The 26612-nt window shown below is 57.5% G+C and overlaps 2 protein-coding genes across 4 annotated transcripts; both read right to left on the bottom strand.

Moving 5' to 3' along the window:
* Nucleotides 1-185: 185 nt before the first annotated feature.
* ERN2 (endoplasmic reticulum to nucleus signaling 2) lies at nucleotides 186-14414 on the bottom strand. 2 transcript variants are annotated; one of them, XM_066977787.1, is made up of 22 exons: nucleotides 14075-14402; nucleotides 11140-11257; nucleotides 10786-10819; nucleotides 10087-10159; nucleotides 9706-9778; nucleotides 9313-9435; nucleotides 8882-8983; nucleotides 8322-8583; nucleotides 8034-8112; nucleotides 7800-7950; nucleotides 7137-7258; nucleotides 6722-6898; nucleotides 6337-6589; nucleotides 5867-5957; nucleotides 5066-5255; nucleotides 4546-4645; nucleotides 4126-4325; nucleotides 3213-3360; nucleotides 2973-3100; nucleotides 2535-2658; nucleotides 2198-2265; nucleotides 186-2126 (listed from the first exon to the last, which is right to left on the bottom strand). In XM_066977787.1, exons 1-22 carry the CDS (start codon nucleotides 14129-14131, stop codon nucleotides 1935-1937), a joined length of 2865 nt encoding a protein of 954 aa, XP_066833888.1. In that variant the 5' UTR covers nucleotides 14132-14402; the 3' UTR covers nucleotides 186-1934. The 2 variants fall into 2 exon arrangements, 1 of the variants encoding a protein (XP_066833888.1); XR_010825143.1 differs by lacking the exons at nucleotides 186-2126; nucleotides 2198-2265; nucleotides 2535-2658; nucleotides 2973-3100 and having other exon boundaries at nucleotides 3222-3360; nucleotides 3637-4325; nucleotides 14075-14414.
* Nucleotides 14415-19601: 5187 nt separating this feature from the next.
* Nucleotides 19602-26180, bottom strand: UBFD1 (ubiquitin family domain containing 1). Of its 2 annotated transcripts, XM_066977792.1 has the most exons (8): nucleotides 26157-26180; nucleotides 25489-25740; nucleotides 25203-25411; nucleotides 24536-24547; nucleotides 23960-24025; nucleotides 23646-23751; nucleotides 21070-21152; nucleotides 19602-19833 (listed from the first exon to the last, which is right to left on the bottom strand). In XM_066977792.1, the coding sequence occupies exons 2-8, from the start codon at nucleotides 25721-25723 to the stop codon at nucleotides 19723-19725; spliced, it is 822 nt and encodes a 273-aa protein (XP_066833893.1). In that variant the 5' UTR covers nucleotides 25724-25740; nucleotides 26157-26180; the 3' UTR covers nucleotides 19602-19722. The 2 variants fall into 2 exon arrangements, with proteins under 2 accessions (XP_066833893.1, XP_066833892.1); XM_066977791.1 differs by lacking the exons at nucleotides 24536-24547; nucleotides 26157-26180 and adding an exon at nucleotides 26001-26128.
* Nucleotides 26181-26612: the final 432 nt, after the last annotated feature.

Here is a 26612-nt window from a genome sequence, read left to right as displayed (position 1 = left end):
GAGCTGTGCTCTAATCAGTACCTGTAGGCCAGTAGTTAGAAAATGGGAAGGTGGGGAAAAGCTTTTCTATTTGATCAGCCCTGTTTACAATGTGAAATAAAGCCACAAGTGTGACTACACAGCAAAATAGCTTGCCCTAGAAACTCAGTGCTGACAGTTAGCACATACTAGTGCTCTCCTACCAGTTTGTTTTCAAGCAGAAAAACTTTTTATTTTTTATAACATTTTATACAAAATGTTCTATGCTATACACTATTCTGAAAATAATGGATCCATGGATCATCCCCCATGTAACCAAACCCCACACCCCAGCAGGGAGGAATTAGGCTGCATCGAAGTTATTGCTGTTCAGAGAGGAAGGCCTCGCGCAGGGGCTCCTGGGCCTGGGTTCCCCTTGGCACTGCCAGCTTACAGCAGCCGTGGGGAGCTCCATGCAGCGAGGTCTGCAGCCGCCGTGTGTTTGGGAGGAGGCAGAGCTGCTGCCACATCAGCTCCCAGGCTGCCCGCAGGCCCTACGGGTGCTTCACCCATGGCCAGGCTTGCATGAGACAGGGGCTTGACCTCAGCCCCAGGAGGTGTCATAAATCAGAACGTCCATGGGAAACGCGCCCTGGGCAGCACGCAGCTGTGAGCCTGGGCTGCTGCCGTCGCTCCAGGCCTGGAGGAGCTGGGGGGCTGCAGGCACAGGCCCGAGTTCAGAGAGAAGGGATCGGCAGGGGAGAAGAGGTTTCCCTCTTGCTTGCCTTCCTTTATGTCCTGAGAAAACTGCCCACAAACAGCGGCACGGCTCTTCTGCAGTACAAACTGCCCCGGTCTGAGGACTAACGGGTATCTGGCCTAATGGCAGGCTGCTGCTCACCGGGAGGGAGAAAACCTTTCCCTCAGCCAGGCTGAGATAAAAACACTTCATTATCAGGATTGTGCTGGAGGCCTCGAGCCTCCCTCCAGGGCTGGCCATGCCGTGCCCTCTGCAGGCCCAATGCAAAGAGCACGACCAGAGCCCTAGGAGCAGATGCTAAACGCTGATCTGCTCGTCCTCAGCTGGGATGAAGGACCTCATCCAGCATCAGGACTGCTGTGTCGGTCCTCCTGGTCACCTCTGTGCGTTAAACACACGCTCAGACAGCTCTTCCACAGGCACACAGCCCAGGAAGACCCACGGGAACGACGCGTGCTGATCCTCAGGAACGGCACGCTGGCTCCGCGCCCAACGCAGCAGTCAAGCTGCTCCTTCAGCTATTCCCAAGAAAATGCTTTCAATGCCTTTTTTTTTTTCCCCTGACTTCTCAAAGTACTGTCTGTGCAGTAGAGCTATTCTGTTCTCTGACAGAAGGGTCTTCAGGCTCCTGAGCCTGACCACGGCCCTTGGGGCTCAGCAGACCAAGGAGAGCCAGCCCAAGGCCAGCCCATGCACATCGCTGCCGGCCCCCGCTGCCCGCACCCCTGTGGGCACCGGGTCCCGGGTCCCAGACGCCCCCTCCCCAGCCAAGGCAGCCGTGCACAGGGCAGACGGATGCTGGGGAGCCCAGGGCCGGTGGCAGCGCTGGGCTGCTGGACAACGGGCGCAAGGCGGGTGGGCCGGGTGCTCTGAGCACGGCGCCTCCTGCCTTCTCCTCAGAGAGATGTCCCCCGGAGTCCCTGTGCCCAGCGGCAGCCGAGCTCCCCGGCGGCCAAGGGCCACGCAGGGACCCCAGCAGGGGCTCCCCGCAGGAGCCCCCTTCCCCCTGAGCCGGGGCAGGACAGGGCACAGGGGCTGCAGCACAGCAGCTGTGGCTAAATCCTGTCAGAGACCCCAAAAGGGGCAGTGCCCCGGCAAGCGCTGCTTCAGCTGCAGAGACGGGAGACGGGCGCTGGCGCCCCACCTGCCGGGAGCCTGGCACCCCGAGGAGCGGCGGCCGCGGCCCCCCGCTGCCGAGCCCCGGCTCGGTGCCCGCTCACCTCCCCGCGCCTCCCGGCTCCGGGACGTAGTAGGGACGGAAGAGCCGCTCGCGGGCACAGAGCCGCATGGTGCTGTGTGTGTGCAGCAACAGCCGCGGGAAGCGGGAGGTGAAGTACTGCACGAAGCCTTCGGGGACGGAGCCCAGCGCCTCCTGGACGTCAGCGGGCAGCTCGTGGTAGTGATGCTTCTGCAGGACAGAGGGCTTGGTGAGGGGCGGCCGGCAAGGCGTGCAGCCCGGCCGCGGGGCAGGGGCCGTACCTTGTTCCTCATAGCCCGCAGGAGGTCGCGCACCGAGCCGCCCTTGTAGGTGCGGAACTTCCTCAGGTCTGGGGAGAAAGCAGAGCAGAGGCGCAGCAGCATGGTGAGTGCCCGTGGGAAGCCAGAGCCCTGCAGGAGGCCCTGCTCTGGGCAGGGGTCACTGCCCTGCTCTGCCCTTCCAAGGGCTGCATCTTTATCTCCCCTGGATTTTTGGCTCCTGGACACCTGGAGGTGCCTCATGGCCAGTAAATGGCACCAGACCCAGAGGGCTCCATTCCCTGCGTGCTTCTGCATGCAGCAGGAGGGCACCGCGTGAGCCCAGAGCCTGTGCTCTTACCTGTCTGCAGCGGGAGGGAGATGTGCATCCTCCAGTTCGTCCTCACCACCGAGCGGCCCCCGGCCTCCAGCGCCGCCACGATGGTCCCCTCGGCTGGCTCCTTCTCGATGCGGTCACTGACGTCCTGCGCCAGAGAGCAGGGACTGGGACGGGCGCTGGCACTGGCTCTGGTCCCATGCCCGTCCCGGCCAGCACCAGAGCGCAGAGCTGCAGGGATGGGGGGGGACACGCAGCACATCCAGCACGGGAGGGGTTGTTTAGTGCTGACCCCAAACTGGGGGAACAGGGGAACACCCCTTGCGAAAGTAGCTCAAAATGAGCACGGTGAATATGTGTGGCTGTTTCCAGCACTTTTTCAGACCACCTGCAGCCCACACGGTGCCAGCTGTGCTCAGACCACACCTAAAGGCACTGCCCAGCCGGACTCAGCACTCTCACCTGGAAGAACTGCAGCTGCTTCTCCGCACTCCAGAAGAAGGGGTGCATAAGGACCACGGGGGCCGAGGGGCGCTTCTGGGGCTCGCCACTGATCATTGACACAATCAGCTCTCTTGCAACGACCTTGTCTTGAACGCAAAACAGGAGAGCGCGCTAAGCGAGGCCGCAGGGAGGACGGGGCACGCCGCACAGCCTGGCACGGGACGGCTGCTGCAGGCACCGGTCTCCGGGCAGCCTCACCGTGCGCCTCCTCCTGCAGGCAGGGCAGCTGGTAAGCGCCCGCCAGGATGTTGGCCTGTCGCCGCAAGCTGTCCCCGAACGGGTGCTGCCCTCCCGACACCACGTAGTAGAAGACGCAGCCGGCTGAGAAGATGTCCACAGCACACGTCTGCAAGACACAGGCGGGGAGATGGGACCCTCGCGGCAGAGGGTGAGGAAAGCTTTACACCCCCCGCTTTTCCACTCTTCTACGTGAACGCCCGGTCGTTAGCTACAGCTTTAGCCAGGCAGCAACACCGAGACACCGCGGCACCGCTGGTAAGTGCAAGGCGCACGGGCTCCTGCCTGCCAAGCTTTCCAGGGCAGGGACGGTCTCTCCCTAGGCCAGCGATGCCCCCCAGCACCTCGGGTCCTCATCAGGGAAGAGGTTTTCAGGGACACTGACACAAGCCAGGACTCCACAGCCAGATGAACACGGGAGAGCTGCTGCTGCCTTAAACGTCTGTGCAAGCTGATCCTAGCACGAGGTTACGTGAAGCGCGTTGCCAACAGCAGCCCGTGCCCTGCCAGGCCCATCAGCAACCAGCTCCCAGCAGAAACAGGATCGATCCCCGGGGCACGCAGATGTCACCACCACCACGCGCCCCACGCTTCCAAGCACCAGAGCCAAGTGTCGGAGGGCCGCGATGGGGCTCCGGCCTCGCCAGGCCCCGGGCTCTGCCTCTCCACGGCGAAGGGGAGGACAGCAGGAGGCGGCTGCTGCCCGGGTGGTGCGCACTGCTGCTGCACTGGGGCTGGCTTTCGCTCTCAGAGCTCCGGTCTGAATTGTGCATTTCAGCGGCACACCGCAAGGCTGCTGCAAGCAAGGAGGACGCTGCAAAGAAAGGCTCAAGGAGCACGCTAAGCAGGACGGAGGCGCCCACGGCTCACTGACGGGGTTCTCCTTCGGGGCCTCCTGCAGCACCTCGGGCGCAATCCACCCCTCGGTGCCGGGGATGCCGGAGCGCAGGCTGAAGCTGTGCCGCCCCCCCTGGAGCTTCTTGCACAGGCCGAAGTCAGAGATGACGGCTCGGATCTGCCCGTGGGTGTTCGGGACAGAGATGAGGATGTTACAGGGCTTCAGGTCACGATGAACTGCAAGAGACAGTTCACAGCGTTACCTGCAGGCGTGGCCCCGTGCCGCAGGGCTGATGCCGGAGGTGCTGCTGGGATGAGCAGGGCTGCAGCACATCTCCTGCATGCCCAGCCACTCCCAACAGCGACCGGTCCGAATGCTGCAGCGCCGCGGGCTTGGCTGGGGACAGGACACAGAGCCCACGCACGTGCACCGACGCAAGGGACGCTGCCCTCTTACCGATGTTGAGGGAGTGCAGGTGTGCCAGGCCTGACATGGTCTGGTGCAGGACAGACACCGGGTCCAGGCTGCGCCGATTGAAGCTGGGGCTCTCCACGTACTGGGAACAGGGAGACAGAAAGATGTGCACTGGGGCCTGAGGGACCGGACAAACAAGGCAAGGCTGGGCAGGAGAAACTTCTCGCTAGGCTGACGGAGGTGGAAGGAGATGAGTGTTCAGATGTACGAGCCCTTTTGGAGGCCATCCCGTGCCTGAGGCCTGCCATCTCCAGGCTGACCAGCCGGCAGCTGCAGCCCATGGCCCTCACTGCGCCCCCCCCCCAGGGAGGGCTCCCAGCCAGAGCTGCCGGCTGCACGCCGTGCTCGCCACGCGCAGCCCCGGCTCCTGCAGCACCTCGCTAGCGGGGTGGGTGGAACTGGGAGCCTGCCCCTGGGGACCAGCTGCGCGGCGGGGACGGGGCAGGCAGGGCCGGTGGGCAGCCACCGGGCAGCAGCCGCGAGGTGCGAGGTGCAGGCTCACCTCCTGCAGCGTGGCAGAGCAGAGCTCGATGGCGATGTAGTGGAACTGCTTGTCCCTCTCGGTGCAGAAGTAGCGCACGACGTGGGGGTGCTCGTCCGACTCGCGGAGCAGCTGCACCTCCCGGTCCACCAGGTGGAAACACTCGGGCAGGAGGCGCTTCACGGCCACGTTCCGGCCATCGAAGTGTCCCCTGCGTGCAGATGTCCGGTGATGGCAGCGCCCAGCACCAGGCAGAGCAGAGCCCAGCGCTGCAGAGGCACGGCCCAGACGGGCTCTGGGCGATGCCAGACCCGTCCCTCAGCACCCTCAGCACGGGAGCGCTGCCCGGAGCCACAAGCAGGCAGAAACCTCTGCAGCGAGCAGGGCACCAGGGGTTCAGGTGAACGTTTTTGTAGGAAAACAACGTCCCTCGCTTTTTACTGTGGTTGGCCCTGGGGAAGGCGCTGCAGGCAGACCCACGGGAACTCCCCTGCACACCAGACCCACCAAGGGAGCGGGCTGCCCGCGGCGGGCAGGGCCCAGCCTGCTCCCGACAGCGCGGGGCGGCGGAGGGGCAGGGGCAGGCAGGGCGGTGTGCCAGCACGGCCAGCTGCCCCCGCTGCCCCCGCTACCGAAGGCCACGAGCCCAGCTCCCCAGGTCGGTTTGATAAGGGCTGGGTAAGGGGAAGGTGGCAACCCCCTCACAAAAACCTCTGCACTGCGCGGATGCCAGGCGGGGAAGGCGCCTGCCGCAGAGCTGCGCTGGTGGCTCCCAGGCAGAAGTGGAGGGAGGCCTGCGCGGGCGTCCCAGGTGCCACCCACCTGAAGACAAAGGTTCCTCCAGCTCCGTGGCCCAGCACATCCTTGGGGTTAAAAGAAATTTTCCCAACTACGATCACATCTGGTTCCACATCTGCAAAGAGAGGCATCCTTCAACCTTTAAGCGTTAGTCCTATATGAAGGACATCCATTTCTTTAACCACCTGCTTGTCTCTTGGTCCCTACAACTCCCAAACCTCCTCTGCAGCCCACCCCTATCCAACACCAGCGCTGGCATCTCCACGCCCTCAGCTGCGGTTGGAGCCATCCCATCTGCAGGGCCCCTCTGCTCCTGCTTTGGATGACACCGCCTGCCCAGCCTCTTCTCAGCCTCCACGAGCCTCGAAGCCGTGGATTTGTTTTTCTGAGAGGTTCCACGTTGTGGAGGAGGAGACGTGGACATTCCCACAAGGGGCTGCTGGCCCGCAGGACAGAGCACCCCTCGCTGCCTTCCCGCTGCCACCAGCACGCACCTCCAGCAGCCGTCAGCGCAGCTGGCTCCAGGCCGACCACCCCGTTGGCTGGGTCCTTCAGGTGGGCAGCGGGGCCCGAGCTCTGTGAGAGCCGAGACGTGCTTCCCTGGCCCCCCTCTGGCTCCCCGGGCTCCCCAGAGACACCCTCGCCAGAGACCCGGGGCGGGAGCAGCATCTCCTGCTGCTGCTGCTGCAGGAGCTGAATTTGCTTCTCCAGCTGCTGCTGCTGCGCCTCGTGCTGCCTCTGCAGCTTCTGGAGCACAAAGAACAAACGGCCTCAGCTGCTGGTAGCCCTGCGGAGCCCAGGGCACCGGCACTGCTCCGGCACAAGCAGTTTCCAGCCCCGCAGCAGGCAGGCAGGTGCGGGGGTCAGGAGCCCACGCACCGTGAGGAGCAGCAGCAGGATGCCCCCACCCAGCAGGGCGCTGCCAAGGCCGGCCAGCACCACGTCCCAGCTGCCGGACTCTGGGTACACCTCCACCTGCTCCCTGCTGGCATCGGATGGAAGCTGCCCGTCGCTGCTCCGCACAGCCGGCTCCTCCACGCTGCTCGGGGCCAGGAACTGCAACACAGGGGGGGAGCACCGGGGCTATATGGCAGGGACCTCCAGGCACTCAGGCTTCGGGCTCCCTCCCCTCCCAGCCGACCCCCGAAGCTGGGTGGCGCACAGGACCCTCCCGGCGCCGTCCCCACGCCGGCACGCATCGCACCGCCCTGGATGGCCCTGACCCTTCTGCGGCCCCGCACAGCCCGGGGCTCCCCCGTGCAGAGCAGCGACCCAGCGGGGCCCCGCCGCTCACGTTGTCAAACACGGTCCTGGCCGGGGAGCTCCGGGGAATGATGGTTTCTGTCGTCCTCCTCAGGTTCTCCGGGAAAGCTCTGAGCATCGTGGTGTGGACCACAGGAGGCAGCTCGTGGTGCCCTGGGGCGAGAGGAAAGCAGAGATAGCCACCACCCGGCCTCTGGGCACAGCCTCAGCCCACTCATCCGCGTGGCGTGGGCTCGCCAGGCAGCTGTGGCGTCCAGGGGAAGGGCAGCAGGAAAAGCCGCGGCTACGGCCTGCTGGCTCCGGCCCAGAGATGGGACCTGGAGCAGCAGCAGCCAGCGGAGAAAGGCACGTGGCGAGATCCCCTGCCCTCTCACGCTGCACTTGGCCTGGGCCGCTCTGAGACATTGGCTTCATTCCCAAACACACCGCCACAGCGGGGCCTCTCCTGCCACCTCGCTGCAAGTGCGGCCATGGAGCAAGCCAGCTGATCAGCACCGGTGTGCACGGCCCCGCCGGCAGCACCACAGCCAGCGGCACGGGAAGCGTCAGGGCCCCTGCACACCCCGATGGGGAGGGGTAGGGCTGTGACCCCAGGCAGAGCCATCACGGTCCCTGGGGATGAACCGCAGCCGTGCTGCTGCCACGCCACGGAGCGCCCTCACGCCATCCCCTGGGGCCCGCCGCGGGTCCGCACCTATCAGGAGCCACTGGTTGCGCATGGAGGTGATGCTGCCCTGCGGGTACTTGACGTCGGTGCTGGGAGTGATCTCGCACTCTCCTGACTCTCTCATGGTCACGTCGTCTGTGGTGGGGCCATCGATCCTGGCCAGCGTGATGCCCTGCGGCTGAAGGACGGAGCAGTGGGGACGTGCCACGTGCCAGGGCTCCCCCGGCACAGGGAGCCCCGCGGGGCAGCGAGGACACTCACCACCAGCGCCACGCTGTCGTGGACCAGCGAGGTCAAGGCGTAGAAGCTGGCCGCGTACTTCCCCACGTAGAGCGCAGGCCTGCAACGCGGGGAAAGCGTCAGCCCCCGAGCGTGAGAGGTGTGACCCCACCAGTTGCCAGAGCCAGGGCCCACCGGCGTCCCCAGTGCCGCCCTCGGGCTGTGACACCAGTGGGTGCTCTGCCTCAGAACGAAGCCGCCCCCGCCCAGAGCCTCCCCAGCAGGGCCCTGCAGCCGCAGCCCCCTCCCCGCAGCCCCCCGGTCACGTACAGCAGCTGGGTCTTGGTGGCCGTGAAGTCCTTCACGGTCTGGTAGCTCCCCCTGATGAGGTGGATGTCCTGCGAGTGGAAGGTCAGGTAGCGCAGCGTCTCCATGGCCAGGTTGAGGTGGGGGACGCGGCGGAGGCTGTCTTGGTGCCACAGGTAGATGCCGACCACGGGCGAGCCGTAGTTGTGCGCCCACAGGACCTCCCCGCTCTCCTTGTCCAGCGTCACCACCAGCCCGTCCCCGCTGGAGGCGAAGTGTGACATTTCTAGCCAGAGACAGACGGAGGAGGCGCTGCAGCGGCTGCCGGGCAGAAGCGCTCCAGGGAGACCCCGCGCGTCCTGCGGCAACCCAGGGTGTGCTCCAAGGGACACGGGTGACTGTCCCCGGGCCAAGGAGGGCTGGCCGCGCCAGAGGGGCGCGTGCCACTTGGCACAGAGCCGTGGCCCCGTCTCTGCCACGCACGCGAGCGCTGGCACGGCACAGCTGACCCTGCAGCCGCTTTCCCCAGTGACCAGCAGGGCCTGGTGCCGCAGGTGCCCGGCCAGGGGCGAGCAGCGACTCACTGTAGGGGTAGGACTCCTCGCAGAGCGGCGCCGAGTAGTCGGAGTAGGTGGCGTTCCAGCGCAGCTCCCGCGACTTGGTGTCGTACATGGTGATGACGTACTCTGCGGCGAGAGCAGGGCCGCAGGGTCACAGCGCGCCGCGGGGACGGCGCCTCAGGAGGGGGCAGCGGGAGGAAACACCGAGCGCCCCGCTGCCTGGGGCGGCACAGAGCCAGCCCGGCCCCGGCACGTCGGGATTGCCGAGCCTAACAGCGGGGCATGCTGCTGGGGAAGCCCAACCTCTCCGCCCCCTGCCATTTCCAGCAGGGCCTGCCGCTGGCAGCAGGGGTCACGCAGCCCCCCCTGGGCAGCCCGTGTCCCCACGGGGCGGGCAGACAGCCCAGCACCCTCCTCCTGGGAGGACAGATAAACGGCGAGGAAGACTGGCTTACGGGTACGGCCGATGTAGAGCAGGGGACTGGAGGGGCACAGCCCGTCCGAGGCCTCCGTCGAGAGAGTGGTCTGCTTCTCCCCTGACTTGGGGTCCACAACGAACCAGGTGTCCTGCTTCTTCCCTGCGAACGAAAGCACATTCTGCCATAAGCCTCCAGAGCCCCGCGCTCCTCTCCTTCCCTGCAGCCGCTCCGCCGGGCCTCCTCCCCACCTCGCCCCGTCCACGGACACGTTTCCACCAGGTCCCCACTCAGCCTCTCCCCCTCTGCACCCAGCCCCTGGGTGCGTGTGCTCGTGCTTCGGGTCAGCGCCTGCCCGCGTCCCGGACAGACCCCCCGCACCCCGGGCAGACCCCCCAGCAGCGACCAGTCCCTGCCCCAGGGCTCTCGTACCTGTGTAGAGCACGCCGTCCGAGCTGCGGCACGGCGAGGACTGCACCAGCTCTGGGATGGTGAACGGGAGCTTCTGCAACACAGACACCGAGTGGCAGCGGTGCCAGCGCAACGTCCGCGTGGGCTCAACCCCCTGCCTCCAGGGGACGTGCTGCCGGGGGGGTCCCCCCATCGCACCTGCCTCCACGGCCCACCCCTGAGCTGGACGGAGCGGCGGGGAAGGAAACGGAGCAAGCTGTGCTGGCCCCACACCGCTAGGCTGACACCGCCAAGGTGACGAGGGCAAGCAGGAGCCACCGGACGCCCCGAGCCTGCCCTGCCCAGCCCCGTGAAAGCAGAGAGGGGCGTGGGATGCAGGCAGCCCCCCGCCGCGCTACTGACCATCAGGCCTTCTTTGTTCTTCCCTCCCAGGATGTACAGGCTGCCGTCGTTGGGGTCTGGAAGAAATGCCGGTCTGAAGAGAGGAGAGTGAAAGGTGAGCTGTGCCCCACTGCTGGGCACATGCCAACGGCTAAATAGGGGACGCAATGAAGAAACCCCTTCTGCAGCGTGCTGCAGGGTGACTCATATCAGCGCTTAACCTTCCCCGGAAACCTCTCGCTCTGGGTCTGGTGCGGGACGTACCGGTCTGCCTCAGCACCGCACCTCGTACATGCGCTCTGCAACTGCCGGCCGTGCTGCCCTGCTGCCCTGCCCGCCTCAGGAGCTCTGTGCCCTCCATTCCCCCTGCAGCTTCACAAGGACTTAGGGATTTTCCTCAATTTCCCTCCTACGCTTTGGTGCGTGGTGGCACGGAGAGCTTCTGGGCTGCTTGTTGCAAGGCTACCCGCTCGGCAGCAGGGAGCAGCTGTCCCTTGTCACACATGAGGTGCTAGCAAAAGGGTAGGTTTAAGACAATGCTACAGCACAGCCTAGAAGTTTAATTTCTCTAAGGGTCTGGGTTCTTGCTGTGAATCTGTTGGGTCACCAGGGCAGCCTTGCTAGTCAGCACCTCCGGATGCCTCCTGCACAGGCTGTAAGGCCCACAGATAACAACTTGCACTGCAAAGGGCGCCCCGTCCACGTGAGAGCAATACTCACTCTGCAACATAAACCGGCACCTGCAGAATGGGATCTGAAAAAGAGAGCGAAACGTGTACGTCAGCAGCCTGTCCCCGGGCCAGGGGCAGCGTGGCAGTGTTTACCGCGCGCAGCCATGCGCTGGCACGCTCGCTGCAGCCCGATTTGCATTTCAGGCCCAGAATAGCCCCAGCCAGCAGCAGGGACCTGGCCCGCAGCAAACGCTCCCCCCTGCCAGCAGCCGTGCCTGGCTGGAGCCGTACCCGGCAGCTCTCCCGGCTCCGCAGAGGCCCCGGTGGAGGCGCACCGCCAGCCCCCGCTCGCAGCCAGCCGGGCACCCGGGCTGCGAGCAGCCCCCGCTGGGCCCATCCTCACCGTCCTTCAGGGTCCACTTGATGTCACCTGTGCTCTTGCTCACGGCGTGGAGGTTTCCATCGAGCGTGGATATGAAGAGCAGCGTTTCTGGGACAGTCACAGCGCTGCTTTTGAGGCACTACGGACAGAAAGGGGGCCCTCAGAGTGCTGCGGGCCTGGGGACAAGCCCAGGGCCGTGCCACTGAACTGCTCCCGCTGCTCGCCACTGCAGCACCCGGCTGCAGGGAAAGAGCCCAAAGGTCCCTCCTGGTCCCAAGTGAGGCGAGACTTGCCAGGAGAAGGGTTTATTCCCTTGCACTGCAATCCCATCATGATTTACAGCCAAGCTTTCAAGGCAGATTCGTACAAGAACCCAAGTACACCAGGCTCTCACATTTATTTCTTGAACAGGTACTTCCCAGCCTCTGCTCCTGGACAGAGGCTGTACAAAGAGGCAACAACAACACGAGGAAAGCCAGGCTTCTCCCCAGGAGGCTCGCATTTTGTCCACAGACACCATAACCCAGCTGGAAAAGTTTCAAGAAATTCCGCAAACCAAACAAATCCGAAAAGCACAGTTAGGGAGAGCTTTTGTGCCAGGTTTCTCAACAAACCAGGGTATTAAACCTGCTTATTCCTTCAGCCTCGGCGACACGGGACACCGGAGGGACCACGCCTGCTAACCGCTGTCCAGAGGTGCTGCGTTTTACCAGCCGGTGGCAAGAAGCGCGGGCAGTGCCACCGGCTGTGCTCGCAGGCAGCTGCACGGCCGCGCCACGCGCCGTGGGTGCTGCGGGTGCCGGCCGGTGCTCGGTGCCGGCCGGGAAGCCCCGGGGCAGGGCGGCTCTGCCCCCCGCTCCCCTGGGGCGCTGCGTTCGCGGGGATGGGTGCGGAGAGGCTGCGCCCAGCCGTGGCTCCCGCTGCCTCCCTCAAGGTGACACGAGCAGCCCCGCCGCCCGCTCCTTCCAGAAACAAACTGGCCGGGTGACTTTTCATGCCAGAAGCACAAGGAACACCAGCCCAGGCCTTCAAAGCCGCACGACGATGAGAGAGCGACTGCAAACCTGCTCTGGAAAGGGGAGCTGCCACTCCCACGTGCGGTGCCCACGTCGCAAACGCCAGCTCACCCGCGGTGCTCACACAGCAGCCTCGCCCCGTCAGCAAACAGGAGAGCAGCAGGCAAACAGCACGGGCAGAGAAACGGCCGCCGGGAAGGGCCAGCGCAGCGCCCGGGCTCCGCACCGCCAGCGGCTGAGGTGGGGGGGCAGGGCTCACCCCGCGGGCCCCTGACGGATTTGGGTTGCTCTGTACGCGGCCATGGGGGAATGGATGGAGCACGCCACTGCCTCGGCTGCTCCCAAGGGCCCGCAGCTGATGCGCGCCCCATGGCCCTGCACATTTCCCCCCTGCCTCATGCCTGCTGCTCATCGCATCCTCGAACACGGAGCGGGCACAGGGCTCGGCCCGAGGACCTGGACAGGTGAAGGAGCAGGAACCGGCACAGCCCGCGCCAGGCGGCTCTGCTACACGCGAGCACGTGCCCGTCCAGAGGAGGAACTGGCGACAACAGAGCAGCCACGGCACAGCTGGGCCGAGAGGTGCGCTCTCCTGGAGTCCCTGGCTGCCGGAATTCCTGCGGCAGCGGCACAAGCAGCAGCCGAGGGGCATCGCGCCGCCTGCCCCGCAGCTGCACCTGCTGCTCCGAGCACACTTCACAGCCACTCCCCTGCCATCAGCCCGCTCCTGTTATTTGCCCTTCTTCCTGCTTGATCTGTAGGTGGGTTCAGAGCCAGCGTGCCAGCTCCCGCTCTGCCCAGAGGACGCGGGGGGCAGGTGGCGGAGCGCAGCTGTTTCCTGCCGCTTTTCTCCAGCACGGCGCAGGCTCGCCACGTAGGCTCGCCCCGGCCTCGAGGGATGGCGAACGGCTGGCGCGGCCGAGACCCGCCAGCGGACATCCTCCAGTGAGGGTGCATCAGACTGTAGCCCAATACCTAGTGCTGAATTCGTGGTGTGGCCACCTGCACGGGGACCAGAACCGAGACCGCCAGCCCCCGGGGCAGGGCCCTGCAGCCGGCACAGCTGCAGCAGCCTCCGCTCTTCCCCCCTGCTTCGCAGTTTCTCCCATCTCTCCTTTTTTTGGCGGCAGGGCACCCAACCGAAGGCCCTGCTGCCCAGCCCCGCTCCCGCTGCCCACCCCAGCAGCCGCTGCCTTTTCCCTCCTCCTGGGGGGACCCAAACTCAGCCCCCGGCGCCGGCTGCCAGCAGCGGTCCCGCCCAGGAGCGCGGCCGCTGGGGCCCTGGGGCCGTCCCCTGCCCCGTCTGCCCTCACGCCCGAGGAGCGGCGGGGCCGCGCTGCCCGAACCGCTCCGGGCCCCGCTCCGCCGCCTCGCAACGCCACCGGCCACGGGCGCTGCCAGCAGGACGCGGCCGGGCAGCCCCGAGGGGACGGGCCGGGGGCTCTCCGGGAGGGGACCCCGAGGGGACGGGCCGGGGGCTCTCCCGGAGGGGACCCCGAGGGGACGGGCCGGGGGCTCTCCGGGAGGGGACCCCGAGGGGACGGGCCGGGGGCTCTCCGGGAGGGGACGGGCCGGGGGCTCTCCCGGAGGGGACCCCGCGGCGACGAGCAGGGGACGACGACCCCGCGGTGGGCGCCGCGCGCGGCCCCGTCACCCGGGGCGAGCCGTGCGGGTCCGCCCCGCTGCGAGCGGCGGCAGCGGGCGCCCACCGGGGCAGGGGGAGGCACCGCAGCCCCTTCCCCGCCGCCCGGCTCAACGGCAGCGAGCGAGGGCGGCGGGGCCCTGCCGCGCCCGCCCGGCTGCCGCGGGCACCCCCGGGGGGCGGCGCAGCCCGGCGGGGGTCCGCGCACCGGCGGGGTCCCGGCTCCCCGCGGACCCCCGGCGCCCCCCCGGCCCCGCCACCCGCGCTCCCCCCCCCCGGGGCCGTCCCGCAGCCGTACCTGGCGCGGCGCGGCGCGGAGCAGCAGCAGCAGCAGCAGCGCGGCGGGGCCGCCCATGGCCGGGGCACGCCGGTGGCGCGGGGCCGGGCCGAGCTCAGCGCCGCGCCCCGGAGCCAGCGCGGCCGGGCGGGACCAGGATGCGGCTTCCTCCCCGCCGCCCCCCCGGCCCGGCACGGCCCGGGGAAGTCCTGCCCCGGGGGGGCTGCAGGAGGCGGCCGGGCCCCGCCCGGGAGCTGCCGCGGCGCTCCTTAAGGGGCTCGTCCCAGGGCAGGAGGGGGGCGCTGCCCCCGGCCCCCCGCTGCTGCCGCTCCGCAGGCGGGCACGCCGGGGCACCCGAGCCAGAACCAGGACCCCGTGGAGCCGGCTGGGGGCGTTACCGCCTCCTGTGGGCTCTGCTGCCGCAACAGCAGGACTGAACCGGGGCATCCCCTTACCGGTATTAAGGGAGGGGAGGAAAAACTCCCGAAAGCCGTAGCAGACACGGAACAGCACACGTTAAGCGTTCAAAAGTCGAGTCCGTTTTAAGCCCTAATAATGGGCCGGGCTTCTCTCGAGGATCTGTTTTTGGTGGGCTGCCTGTATGTGAAGGGAGAGCTGAGCCCGCTCAGCACGGCAAGGGCACGCTACAACACAAAACAAGAGCGAACCCGGTTTGCAAACAGGGACCCGAAGCAGCGTTGTCCTGTAACTCGGAGCCTTTTTGCATGAAGCGATGGATGGCAGCAATAAACACACATCACCATCCCGGGAGAGAGGCGCCAATAACGTCAGAATTAACAACGAGCCCTGATTCCTGGGGATTTCTGTGTACGTCCTTCTATACAGAAACAAAGTGCAAACTCACAGTTGTTCATACTGTAAGAAGTCGGTTAGCACGTACAGAATGCTGAAACACTCAAACACAGAAAGAATTAATTATCAAACTTTAATTCATAAGACTAATATTACAGAATAAAACAAATAGGATAACCAGTCAAGGTTACACTTAAAAAATCCAGCAGTGCAAATCTAAGACTAAATAGTTGTCATCTCCCCCTCCCCAGAAATAGGCAATAGATTATTTAAAAATACCATAAAACATGGCACTTACATATTTCATTTAAAATAAATCTGCAGTGGACAAAAACATCTAAGACCTTCTTTCCTTGAAAACAGACAGACAGAAAGAAAAGAATGAATTGCTTAGAACATGGATAAGACATAGTGAACTTCCATGAGCCACAGAAAGCAAATCCTTGGCTAGAAGGTAAAATGGCCATCTGGTTCATACAACACTTGCCACAGCTCTCCTGGTCCCTTTCTTCCTTCTCCCCAGTGACTAGGACATTAACTGGCAAAACAAGATGCTAACCACCTGATTCTAATAGGTGGCAAAAGGTCAGAGTACAAAACTTAAAATGGAAACAGTTCCATTGGAAAATAAAGTTACAAAGGAAAAAGAGTAAACAAAAGAAGGAAAATGCTGAAAACAAACCTTGCTCCGCTGAGTTGGCACAGCAAGAACCGGAGCGCAGAGCACGGAGCCTGGGCTCTGCTGAGAGCGTGCCTGGGCCCTGCGGCTGCACCACCGGCACCCGAAGGGAGCACGGAACAGACCACTGCCAAAGCAGGGCACCCGCACGGTGTCACTGCAAGTGAACTGGTTGTCTTTGGACCTTAAAGTACGAAGCAATGGGTACAAACAGCGTCAAGTATAAAATTTAACAGGCTGTGTGCGTGTGTTGCCAGCTATAATGTATTGCATGCTAACAGTTCGCCTAGCTCTTTTAATTCGGATCACCCTTTCTTTTTCATGATCATCCTTACTTTAGTTACACGTTTCTCATCAAACCGTGTACTGATGGACATTAACGATTTACTTTAATCTTAAGCTTGATATGAAAAACCTGCAAGTAATACAAGATTTTCACGCAAGATGCAGTCTATGTTCAAACCCACACAAGGTTTAATGATACCCTTTTGTATTCCTAATTGAATACTAACGCAGGAGCTGCTCACACAGAGTGCAGAAACTGGTGGCAGAAGGAATACCAAACTCTCGACAAGGAGAGGAACAAGAGACCCGCAGCAGGGGGCACGGGGAAGTGGAAGAATGGCACGGAGGTGCAGTGTCTCAGCTCGCCATGGGCAAAGGGCTCCGAGCAGCTCCGTAACCGCAGCGGTCTCCTCGCGGGCAGTTACTGCTCCTGCACGCCGCTGGTGAGCGGAGTGACGACGGATCGCCTGGGCATCGGCTGCCACCTCGGCGTGGGGACACCGCCTGCGGCCTGCTGGAACCCGCATCTGCACGCCGGGTGCTCTGATCACCGATCAGCAAACCCAGAGAACAGCGGGTTGATGCTGGAAGGAACAGTACCCCAAAAACAGTGCTCACGGGGAGTTACGTCTATATCCAACAGGGATCTGATCTCCGCAGAAAGGCATTACATCGTTATTTATGTGAAATAATTCAACTTTTGCATAGGAATCACCACAGATGTTACTATAAACTTCCTATGGAAGAGTACACGTTGGCTCTCAAAACATCTTCATCAGCCAACTTAAAATTCTGACTGCATTTGCACTTTACTCACAATATTTGTGTCTTACCGAGGACTAACCACCACATCCTTCCACAGAACCATTTCTTATGGCAAGTCTGCTCTGGAGAGCATCACAGTTACCAGAGAGTAAAATCCAAAATCAAGAGAGAGGCTAGGGAATGGCTCCCTAGTTGGACGAGCTGTGACACAGTGCAACTAAAGATATTAAATGTTTTCTTAGATGTTAATGATCACTAATACCAAGAATCACCTTGGAAAAACAGGTATATACCAGAAGATACCAAGTTCCATGTTCCAAAAGAGAAAGGATTTTAAAAGCGATGCTGCTAAGTTCAATAGGAAAATTCATGTCAAAGAACTCCCCAGAAACCTACTAAATTAAGCCAACGAACACCAGTTAAAGCGTTTCAGATAAGTATCACTTTCCTGTATTTTAATTCAAACTTTGCACATAGAACAAAAAAACAAAAGAAAAAAGAAAGTTCAATTTTTCAAATCAAATTCAACTAGAAAAGAAGTACCTAAACAGGACCATGTTAGATCATCTTAGTTTATAATATTTTCTTCACATTTAAAGCTGCTTTGTAACCACCGGTTTTTATATTCCGTTTCTTTTGAGATGATCTGTTGTACCTGGCACAGGATGCAGAGCACTCAGGAGGGGATGCTAACTCCTGCAGCGCTCTGCGTGCCCAGGTGCCCTTCTCGCCTCGACAGCGCTCCGGGCGGGTACGCGCCCTCCCGCGGCACCAGCAGCACTGTACTCACCCGAGTTAGTGCATCGGACACGGAAGCCACGGCAGCTCTGGGGAAGAGTTGGAACTAAGATACATGTCCTCTCAGGGAGCAAGCCAACGGAAGAACAGGAAAGGAAAATGGAGTATGAATGGATGTACAGACAGGTCCGAGCAAGTCAAGTAGCAAGTGGAAGCTGATAATCACAGAACCAACGACACAGGCAAGTGCAAAGGTGAAGCCAAGTGACAGAAAGAAACAGTGTCACTGATTATCCTTATATACCATATACATACAACATAGGATGCGGTACTGTAGTGCATACACTTCCCACCGGGTACTGAAATGTAAATTTAAGCCTTAACACCAGGATTGGCAATTAGAAAATAGTAAGAGTGATAGCTGCATTTAAGTTGTAGTTACACCTCCAATTAACTGACGCCAGCCCCTCTGTCTGCATTCACTCGCTCCGAGCGCTCGGAAGGGGTTGTTCTGGGGAGCTGACAGCACGCCTGCAGGGATCGCTCCCGTCTCCGTGCGTTTACGTCAAGACACACTGCTGTTGGCTTGTATACAGAAAGGAAATACCTCAAGCTACAAGAGTAACGAGCACATCACTAGTTTATATGTAGGATATGAAACACCTTAAAAGTCGTATTGCATGGATGTTCTAACTGAAAGTACAAAACAAAAGCTGCTCATGTTGCCATCAAGAGTCTACAGGTAAACACGCAACCGTAACACACACCATAAAATGAACGCTTTTCTGAGTCTCTCAAAGAAAAAAAATAAATACTCGTTTGGGAATTTGCACCTGCTGAGTTTCAACTGGGCTATTTCAAGGAAAGTGAAAAAAGGACGTGGAATATATTAAGCTCAACTATTGGTAAAAGGATATTTCTAAGTGAGTTTCACAAAATGTTGAGCTACTTGTATTTTTATTAATATCAAGCCCACAGTGTTACAAAAAAAAAGTGATCTGTTAGATGCAGGTTTAACACACAGCAAGACTGATTCAGTCTGACTGCACGATACAATCTGTTACGGTTGTGCACCTTTTCAGGACTGAAAGGTCCATTCAGAAAACCTGAGATAAATGGCACGTTAATTGCTGAGATGACACAGAACATCACAAACCAAAGGCAAGGAGCAGTATTTCAGACAGACCTAGATGCAAGAACTTACTGTAAACTTGAGCAAAAGAAAAGCTGAAAGGTAATTTAAATTTCAAAAATTAGTTGCTAGATAGATATCCCTCATTTGGTAAGATTCACTGAATATGATACTTTTAAACTTTCAAATGCAGGTCACAAAAGACTACTGCGGTTATTTAGAATGGGAAACGGCATCGGAGCTTCTCTCTCCCGCCTCTGCCCTCCTCCCAACAAAAAACAAGACAGGAAGGTCTCTTTGGTTCGCCTCCTTTGCGAGATTCGTGCTACTCCTTCAGCACACTCACACCAGACAGCGTCAGGTAGCGCACTCTGGAGTTTTTGTTTGTTTTTTCCTGCCGGACAGGTAAGTGTCATACCGACAGCTGCAAAACGGCTCCGGACTGCAACACGCACAGTCAAGAGAATGCTCCTAAAATGTAGCACCCCAGGCAGGAGGTAAAAAAGGAGCAGAGAGGTATGCACGGGAGAGGAAAACAACTGAAGTGGCATGAAATGGGACGGTAAGCAGCACTGGGTCACGGTGATAATAAAATACCCACAGTGGTATTCACCTGCTCCAGACATGCCACACAGAGTACCAACCCAGGGCTGAGAGAGAGGGAGAGAGAGCACACGGCATCTTTGGGTTTAAGGAAACAAAATCAGAGGTTTGCTACCAAAGATTCAAACCTGAAATAAAAGGGCCAGCAGAATATGGCTTACTAAACATCAATTTTGCATACTGTTTAAAGTTTATTATTTAAAAACCGTTTCTGAAATTCTCAGTCACAACCAAGTAACTAAATTAAGTTTAATGCTTGTAACTGAAAGATTATGAAAATATCTGTTTTTGTTCAAACCATGTAAAAAATCCTCGATAATACACTGTAATATTTACTTTTTTAAACTAAATTGGAAGATCAACTCTCAGCAGATTTAAGTGTATTACACACGGTATTTTGTGAATTAAGATTTATTGATTTCCACTGTATTTGCTTTAAATATGGTTGAAGCTGACTGCAGAAAAGGGATGGTGAAATTTAAGTTAAAAGTAAACTAATGGTGAAAGAACATCACCTCTGGCTTCCATCAATGCCTCGTTTATCATATTTTATTAATAAAGTTCCAGGACTATCACATCCAGGGATGTTGGAGGCCTCTCCCAGCAGTGTCCTTAGCTTTGTGTCATTTTCCTGTGCCAGAGGTGAGCGTGCTTTCAAAAATACTGCCACTTTCCCAGCACCGTGTCTTTGATTGCATCAACATATTGAGTTGGTACCCAATAGACCCAGTAGTAAGATGCTTCTGTTGGGCCCAGCTGAAATGCCTGCAAAGTTAAAAATGACAACGTTTACATACGGAAAACAGAACAGCTTATACCAGACAGACTGCACGTACGTCTTACCCCTACAAAAACCAAACGAGTCTGCTATACCTACGGCCTCTTTCAAGGGTGTTGTATGCACTACACATATTTGGTATGCAATTAAAGGAAACATTCCTCTGAGAAACAGCTGCAAAGAACCAATTAAATGATGAGCTCTTTCCTTTATCACAGCTGCAACAAACTCTCTTGGCCAGTTTCAAGAACACGAGGAACTCATGGACAGAATCTAATGCATCCCCGAAGATAAGTCTCTAAAGAAATTATGCTCAGAGTTAGGAAGCCAAACAGAAACTAAGACAACGAACATGATTTAATAAATGAAATCTCAGAATTTTAATTTGTCTATCTAAATAGACAGAATGTCTTATTCTCTTACTTATGTACGTAGGAATAGCAGAGGAGCATTACGGCATGCCGATAACCTCTACCCTTGTTTTAGAATGATTGTTGTATTATTTTTGGAAGAGGACATTTTCTTATATTGGTGATCAAAAAACAAATATCTGAGAGAAGACTAGATCAGCTCCCTCCTGCAGACAATGGTTATAAGGTACAGCATTTCCCCTTTCTTCCCCTAAAGAAAGGAAGCAGACTTATACAAGGAAATTACATCAACTTTAGAAGTTAGTTACTGCAATTCCTGTAGAGTACATTAAGCAAAACCTCGAAAGAAACAGCCAGTAGAATTAGCACTGCTCTTCTTAAGTGCGTTACTTTTCTATAACCAATACCAGTTTTTCAGAAAATTAAGCGTGAAAAAATATTACAGAATCAAATCACTTTCTTTTTTAAACCACCAGCAAGGCCTGTTATTTATATAAATAGAACAGAAACCAGAAATTAAACTGGATACAGGAAAATATCGCTAACATTAAGAAATCATGCGTTATAGCATGAGTATTTTTACACTGCTGTAACAGTCACGAGATGGAGGATGTTAAATGGCACTACCACTCGTGTGAGATCAGCCCAGAGTTCCACAGAGTAGCAGATATCCAGCACGCCGCCCAAAATATTTACATTCTGACAGCAGACAATGTTGACATTGTGACATTCCACAACACACGAGGCTGGTATTGCTATCAGTCCCAGACTTGCTCTAGTTTGAAAGCCTTCCTCCTGCACATTTGCACGAAGTAACTCGGATGATATTATTAAAGTAGAGACATTACTTACCATCATGTGATAATCTTCGTGTCCTTCAATAGGTTCACTCACCACATTTTTAATGGACCCCATGGGTAACTTTTCTGTTCTCTCTACATTAAAATTGATCAAAGTATTATTTCTGGTATATGAGGAAGATGTATGTCATGCTAACGTCAAATACCACCTCCGTTATTTCCAAAAGCTCCTCGGGTGTCAGCAGGCTTTCCCACTAGGGTGATCTTTGGGTATCTGCTGCTGAGAGGAACGTCTTCCACATTATCCATACAGCCCCCAGCTGGTGCGCGAGTAATGTAAAGGAATCCCAAACTGGACCGCACAGTTCCTCACCTTTTGATGTCTGCATCACAGCAAGTACTTCAGTGTACCTGATTTGGGCCTTAAATTCAGTGAGGAAATTTCATGTTTCTCCCTAAGGAACTCCACTCTGACCACAGTGAAAGCTGGTCCAGGTGTAAGAATATTCAGGACTGTCAAGGGTTATACTACGCTCTGCAGAAATGACAAGGCTGAAAGAAGCTGAGGCAAGAGAGGCTGGCCAACCCTTTGAAGTCTAGTTCTGGTTTTAACCCGAGGCAGTGCTCAACTCTTACTATAAGAGCGCAGGCAAGGAAACATTCATGTGTAAGTAGGGAAAGAAAAAAAAAGGGAAACTGAAAGAAAAAAGATGACTGCAATTACGTGATAGACTTAGGAAAGCCAGCCAGAAGCAACCAACAAGACTGACAAGGTGATCGTTCAGAGATTTTCTGTCTGTTACGTCCCCACTTCTTTCTGAAGACCTAACTCCAAGAAGCTTCCTTTCAGTTCCAGCTTTCTGTGTCAGCCTAAAATTACCTTCTTGCACATAAGACAGAGAAAACCATACACTGAACAAAGAATTCCCTGGATCTACATAATTAATTCTTGTGAACCAGAAAAAAAGCACTTACTTAAAAAGGTAAACGGGGAGATAAACATACTCAGTCTGGGCTCTAAAGACAAATATTCTCTATCTCAGTGCTGTAACTAAGCTGACTGTAAACTATCGCTGTGAGACTTGCAACTCCTTCAGGAGTGAAATCCTACTTTGCACTCATTTACCATCCTGCAATTGAATGACTTCTCGCAACACCTCAGCAACAGACAAATCCATGCTACCAACGACTATATGAGAAGTATACAGAGCAACTGAGAAACACGTATCCTTATCAGCCCTCAGGCTACAAAAATGTACAGTGTGATGTGGGAAGCAACGGGAGGCTGCATACGGGACAAATCAGTTTCAGTTTTCCAAGACTGCCAAGTTAAAAAAAAAAAAAAAAAAGAGCCACAACAACAAAAACTGTGTTAACAGCTACTTGTATTTATTCTAGCCCTTATGCGCTGGCATCTACCGTGAATTTCTCAGAGCAGGAAGTTTTCCTTTCACCAACAGCCAGCAATTATAACCAGTCCCTAAAGGAAGTAAGCTGCTGCTAATTTGGGGAAGTAGGGAAACAGGTTATATTAAAGACAGAGGACTATAAGAAAAATCAAATTTCAAAGCTTAAGAAACACTAATCTAGAACGTTTCAGAAATACTGAATTTAAACTGGTCTAGAAGGTGAGGGAAAAGGATTAATTACCTAAATACTACTCACTTATTTAGAACACGTTATCAGTAAGAAAAAAAAAAATCTGCCCAAGCTATAGAGGAAAAAATACAGCGGCTCTGTCACTTAGCCTGAGAGATCTCGCTGCAATTCGTACCAATGGAGATTTTAAAGACAGGAAACCTTCAAGTTCACAATCAAGTCTGTCCTACATAGGAAAGGTCAAAAACTTTCGAGATTTCTGCTTACTTTGGAAATAACGTAGCAGCTGGAGGTGCCATCCAAAGCTAATATTACCGTCCAATTAGGTTATTTTACTGGGACAGTGAGCAAGCACTTCTATTCTTCTTGCTCATCAATATAACCTTGCCCCATCCTGGTCAAACTAAAGGCTTCCTTTGGAGGCAGGGGGATTATCTGAGACGTCCTCAGCAATGCACGTTATCACCACAGCACTTTCAGCTCCTCCTGGCACCACTCAAGACGGTAAACTGATTCCTCTGCACAGCAACACATGCCATAGTTTCTGCAGTTGTACGTCGCTGAAACAAGACACCCAACTGATTTTGGTTGGAAGGACAAATAACGACAGAGATGCCAGCACTCCTACTCTTATTCCCAGCTCTACGATTCTCTTTTGAGCCTCAGCCAAGTCATTGAGCCGCTATGTGATGCTGGCATCGAACCAATGTTTATGAAGTACTTTCGAGATACGTTAGAAATGCCAAATATTGTAATTTATATTTGGACCTATGAATAGCGGATTGGAACGTAAGTCTACTGGCACAACCGAACTCATGTTTTTCAAGAACAGAAATAAAATATCAGCCAATATTCGATAACACGAGAGAATGACATCTGAGAAGCAGCAGCAAAATTTAGTTCTGAGGTAATAAAATAACAATATTATTCCCCGAACACAATTTAATCGCATCAGAAACGTTCTAGCTCACACAATTCACTTATACACCAAACATCAATAATTCATCTCAGAATTTTAGAGTCGCTCACCTTTTGTACCAATCCATAGCTGGTCTTGCTCAAGTTTGAAGGTCAATCTTACTTTCCCCCCTGATTTGTTGTACATGCCAGATAACGGCACTGTTGGCAGGCGCTCCTGCAAAAAAAGCAACACAGTAAGTCGCGGTGAAACGCTCAGAGGAGAAGACGTCCTTTTAGCTTTTTAAGCATAAGGATGATCTGTTTTCTCAGTTTTCTACTACGACAAAAAAGGAGAGGTAGAGCCATCAAAGAAAGGTCTCAAACCACAGAAAAACCCCTCACTTTTCTAACTGCGACAATGTCTCACGTACTCATTTACTTACCTGAACACCTTTAACAGAAGGCATCACATCATCTGGTTTTCCTTTATCCAATACTTTTCTGTGTTGCTACAATGTAAAAGCAGAAATTAGAATTTACAGGAACACGACAGAATTGTTCACGTTACTTCTAATGCACCCTGAACTGACCATAACCCAACAGCGCCAGGAGACAGTTAAAAACTATTCAGTCGCTTATCACACAGGAAACAGTTAATTTTCAAAGTTAACGAGCACTTCCTAGGAGAGTCTAAACAAATTACATAGATGAATAAAATCCCAATATAACGCAAAGGGTAACGTCCTTTGTGGGATACACATATACATTATATATATATATATAAAACCCCACGCCTCACTTTAGCATCATACATGCTGAACCACATCGTTGGCATTTAGCAAGACAGTTTTAACAGTCAAGTGTTATGTTCAGTGAATGGCAGAAAACCCTTTACATCTGACAGTGCAACATACCGCAACACAGCAGCAAACCAGGCCAGATTAGAGCAGTAGTAACTAAGAAAAACATGCTCACAGCTCGTAAGTTGCTGAGTACCTTTAAACAATGATGGGACTTACAGTGAACGTGAACTATGATAAATTACAGAAAAACAAAAGCACGTCTCATAAAGGTTGCAGATCAACGGTGCGCATTTTAATTTTTATTTAAATTTATTTTGAGAGAGGTTGGTGATACCTTGAGCTGAAAATCCTTTATCAGCCCACCACGCTGCAACACAGCCCCAAAAGAAGCCTGACTGCACTGCGCTTCGCTTCCTACTAAGAGGCAATGCTTCAAGACGCGAGAGGAAAATCGAACAACCACATTCCCTGCGGCGCTCGGACAGCTGAGGGAACCGCTCTCTTGGCGTCCATTTAAAGGCAGTTTTTAGAAATCAAGTTCTTGAGTGTCAACCAAAGTTAGTTAGTTTTTAGATACAATTAATCTTGGCTGTGCTTGAGCTAACAACCGCGAAACGTTTCCCTTATTTAACGTTTCCTGCCCGAAACGCTGGGCTGTGCCTGGCAGCAGCACAAGGGGGGCCCTCAGCCCCCGGCTGCGCTGTGCCGGGCGTTTCCCTGCTGTGAGACCCTCTCCGCGCGGAGCTCGTCTCGTCTCCCTCGCCTGTGCCAGCCAAAGCCCCTGCCCTGCTCCGAGGGCCCCAAGGCGGCCGCAGAGCCCCGCAGGAGAACCGCCCGAGCCCTGTGGCTCTGCCCCCCCCGGGATTAGGGAGACGCCAGCAACCTTTTGCCTGCAGAGCGGCTCCTTCTTGTTCTCCTCAGCCTTCACCTCCTGCTGGGCGGCCTCTTTGGGCGTGTTCACCGCCAGCACGTCGTTGATGGTGGAGCCCACCACCATGATCTTGGCTCCGTTCGTCACCTTGATCTCTCGCAGCGTCTTCTCCTCGGGCAGCAGCCCCTTGAACATCACCTTCTGCATGGCGGGCGGGAGGCCTGCGGGCGAGGCGGGGCGGGGCGGGGGTTACCGGGGGCCCGGCCGCGGCGCGGGGCGCGGGGCCGCCCCCACCGACCTGTGAGCGAGTGGATCTCCTGCTTCAGGTCGGCGCCGGTGCCGTCCAGGCGGAACTTGACGTCGTACTTGTTCTTGTTCCAGATCACCTTCAGCTCCACCAGCTCCTCGCCGCCCTCCGCGGCGCCGCCGTTGCTGACGGAGGCCGGGGGGTGCCGGCGCCCCTCGCCCTGCGGAGAGCGGCCCGCGGCCGGAGAGCCGCCCTCCCCGCCGCAGCCCGCGGCCTCCGCCTCCATGCCCGGCGCCTCGGCACCTGCGGGGAGCGCACGGGAAGGGACGGGAACGGACGGGAAGGGAAAGGAAGGGGCGGCTCGGCTCGGCTCGGCACGGCACGGCGCGGCGCGGCGCGGCTCGGCTCGGCACGGCGCGGCACCGACACCGGGCGCGACCGCGACCACGACCGCGGCCGCGGCCGCGGCCGCGGCCCCGGCCCCGGCCCCGGCCCCGGCCCCCCCGCCCCGGTCGCCCGGCAGCCCCCGGCCCCCCCGTCCCGCCCGGGCCGCCCGCTCCTACCTGGGGCGGCGGCGGCCATGATGATTGTGTACAATCTGCCGCGGGGCGCGCCGGGAAGCGCCCGCCGCCGAGCGCCGTGGGCCGCGCCGGCACCCGTAGCACGGCCCCGCCCCGCCCCGCCCCGCAGCCACCTCCCCGGCCCGGCCCGGCTCGAACCTGGCGCGCCCCGGCGCTAGGACCCCGCGCGGCGACAAGGGGGCGCCGGTGCCTTTACGGGGAGCCCCGCCCCCGGTGCCGGCGGCCGCGGTGATTGGCCGGGCGCTGCGGACGGAAGGGGCGCGGCCGGATGGAGCCGGCGCTGAGGGCGGAAGTGGTGCGGTGATTAGCTGGAAACAGAGGGCGGAAGTGCCGTGAAAGGTGGTGTCGACACTGAGGGCGGAAGCGCTCCGTGATTGGCTAGGAACCGAGGGCGGAAGTGGCGCCGTAATTGGCCGGGAGGTGCGGGCGGAAGTGGCGTGCAGTGCGTGCCGTCCCTGAGGGCGGAAGAGGCCCCGTGATTGGCTGGGAACAGAGGGCGGAAGTAGCGTCAGGGAGTGCCGTCGCTGAGGGCGGAAACACGCCGTGATTGGCTAGAATTCGAGGGCGGAAGTGGCGTCAGAGAGTGCCGTCGCT

The sequence above is a fragment of the Anser cygnoides genome, chromosome 15, assembly GCF_040182565.1.
Source record: "Anser cygnoides isolate HZ-2024a breed goose chromosome 15, Taihu_goose_T2T_genome, whole genome shotgun sequence".
Lineage (NCBI taxonomy): Eukaryota > Metazoa > Chordata > Aves > Anseriformes > Anatidae > Anser > Anser cygnoides.
The sequence above is the reverse complement of the archived record's forward strand: the minus strand, read 5'-3'. Positions and strand labels throughout refer to the sequence as shown.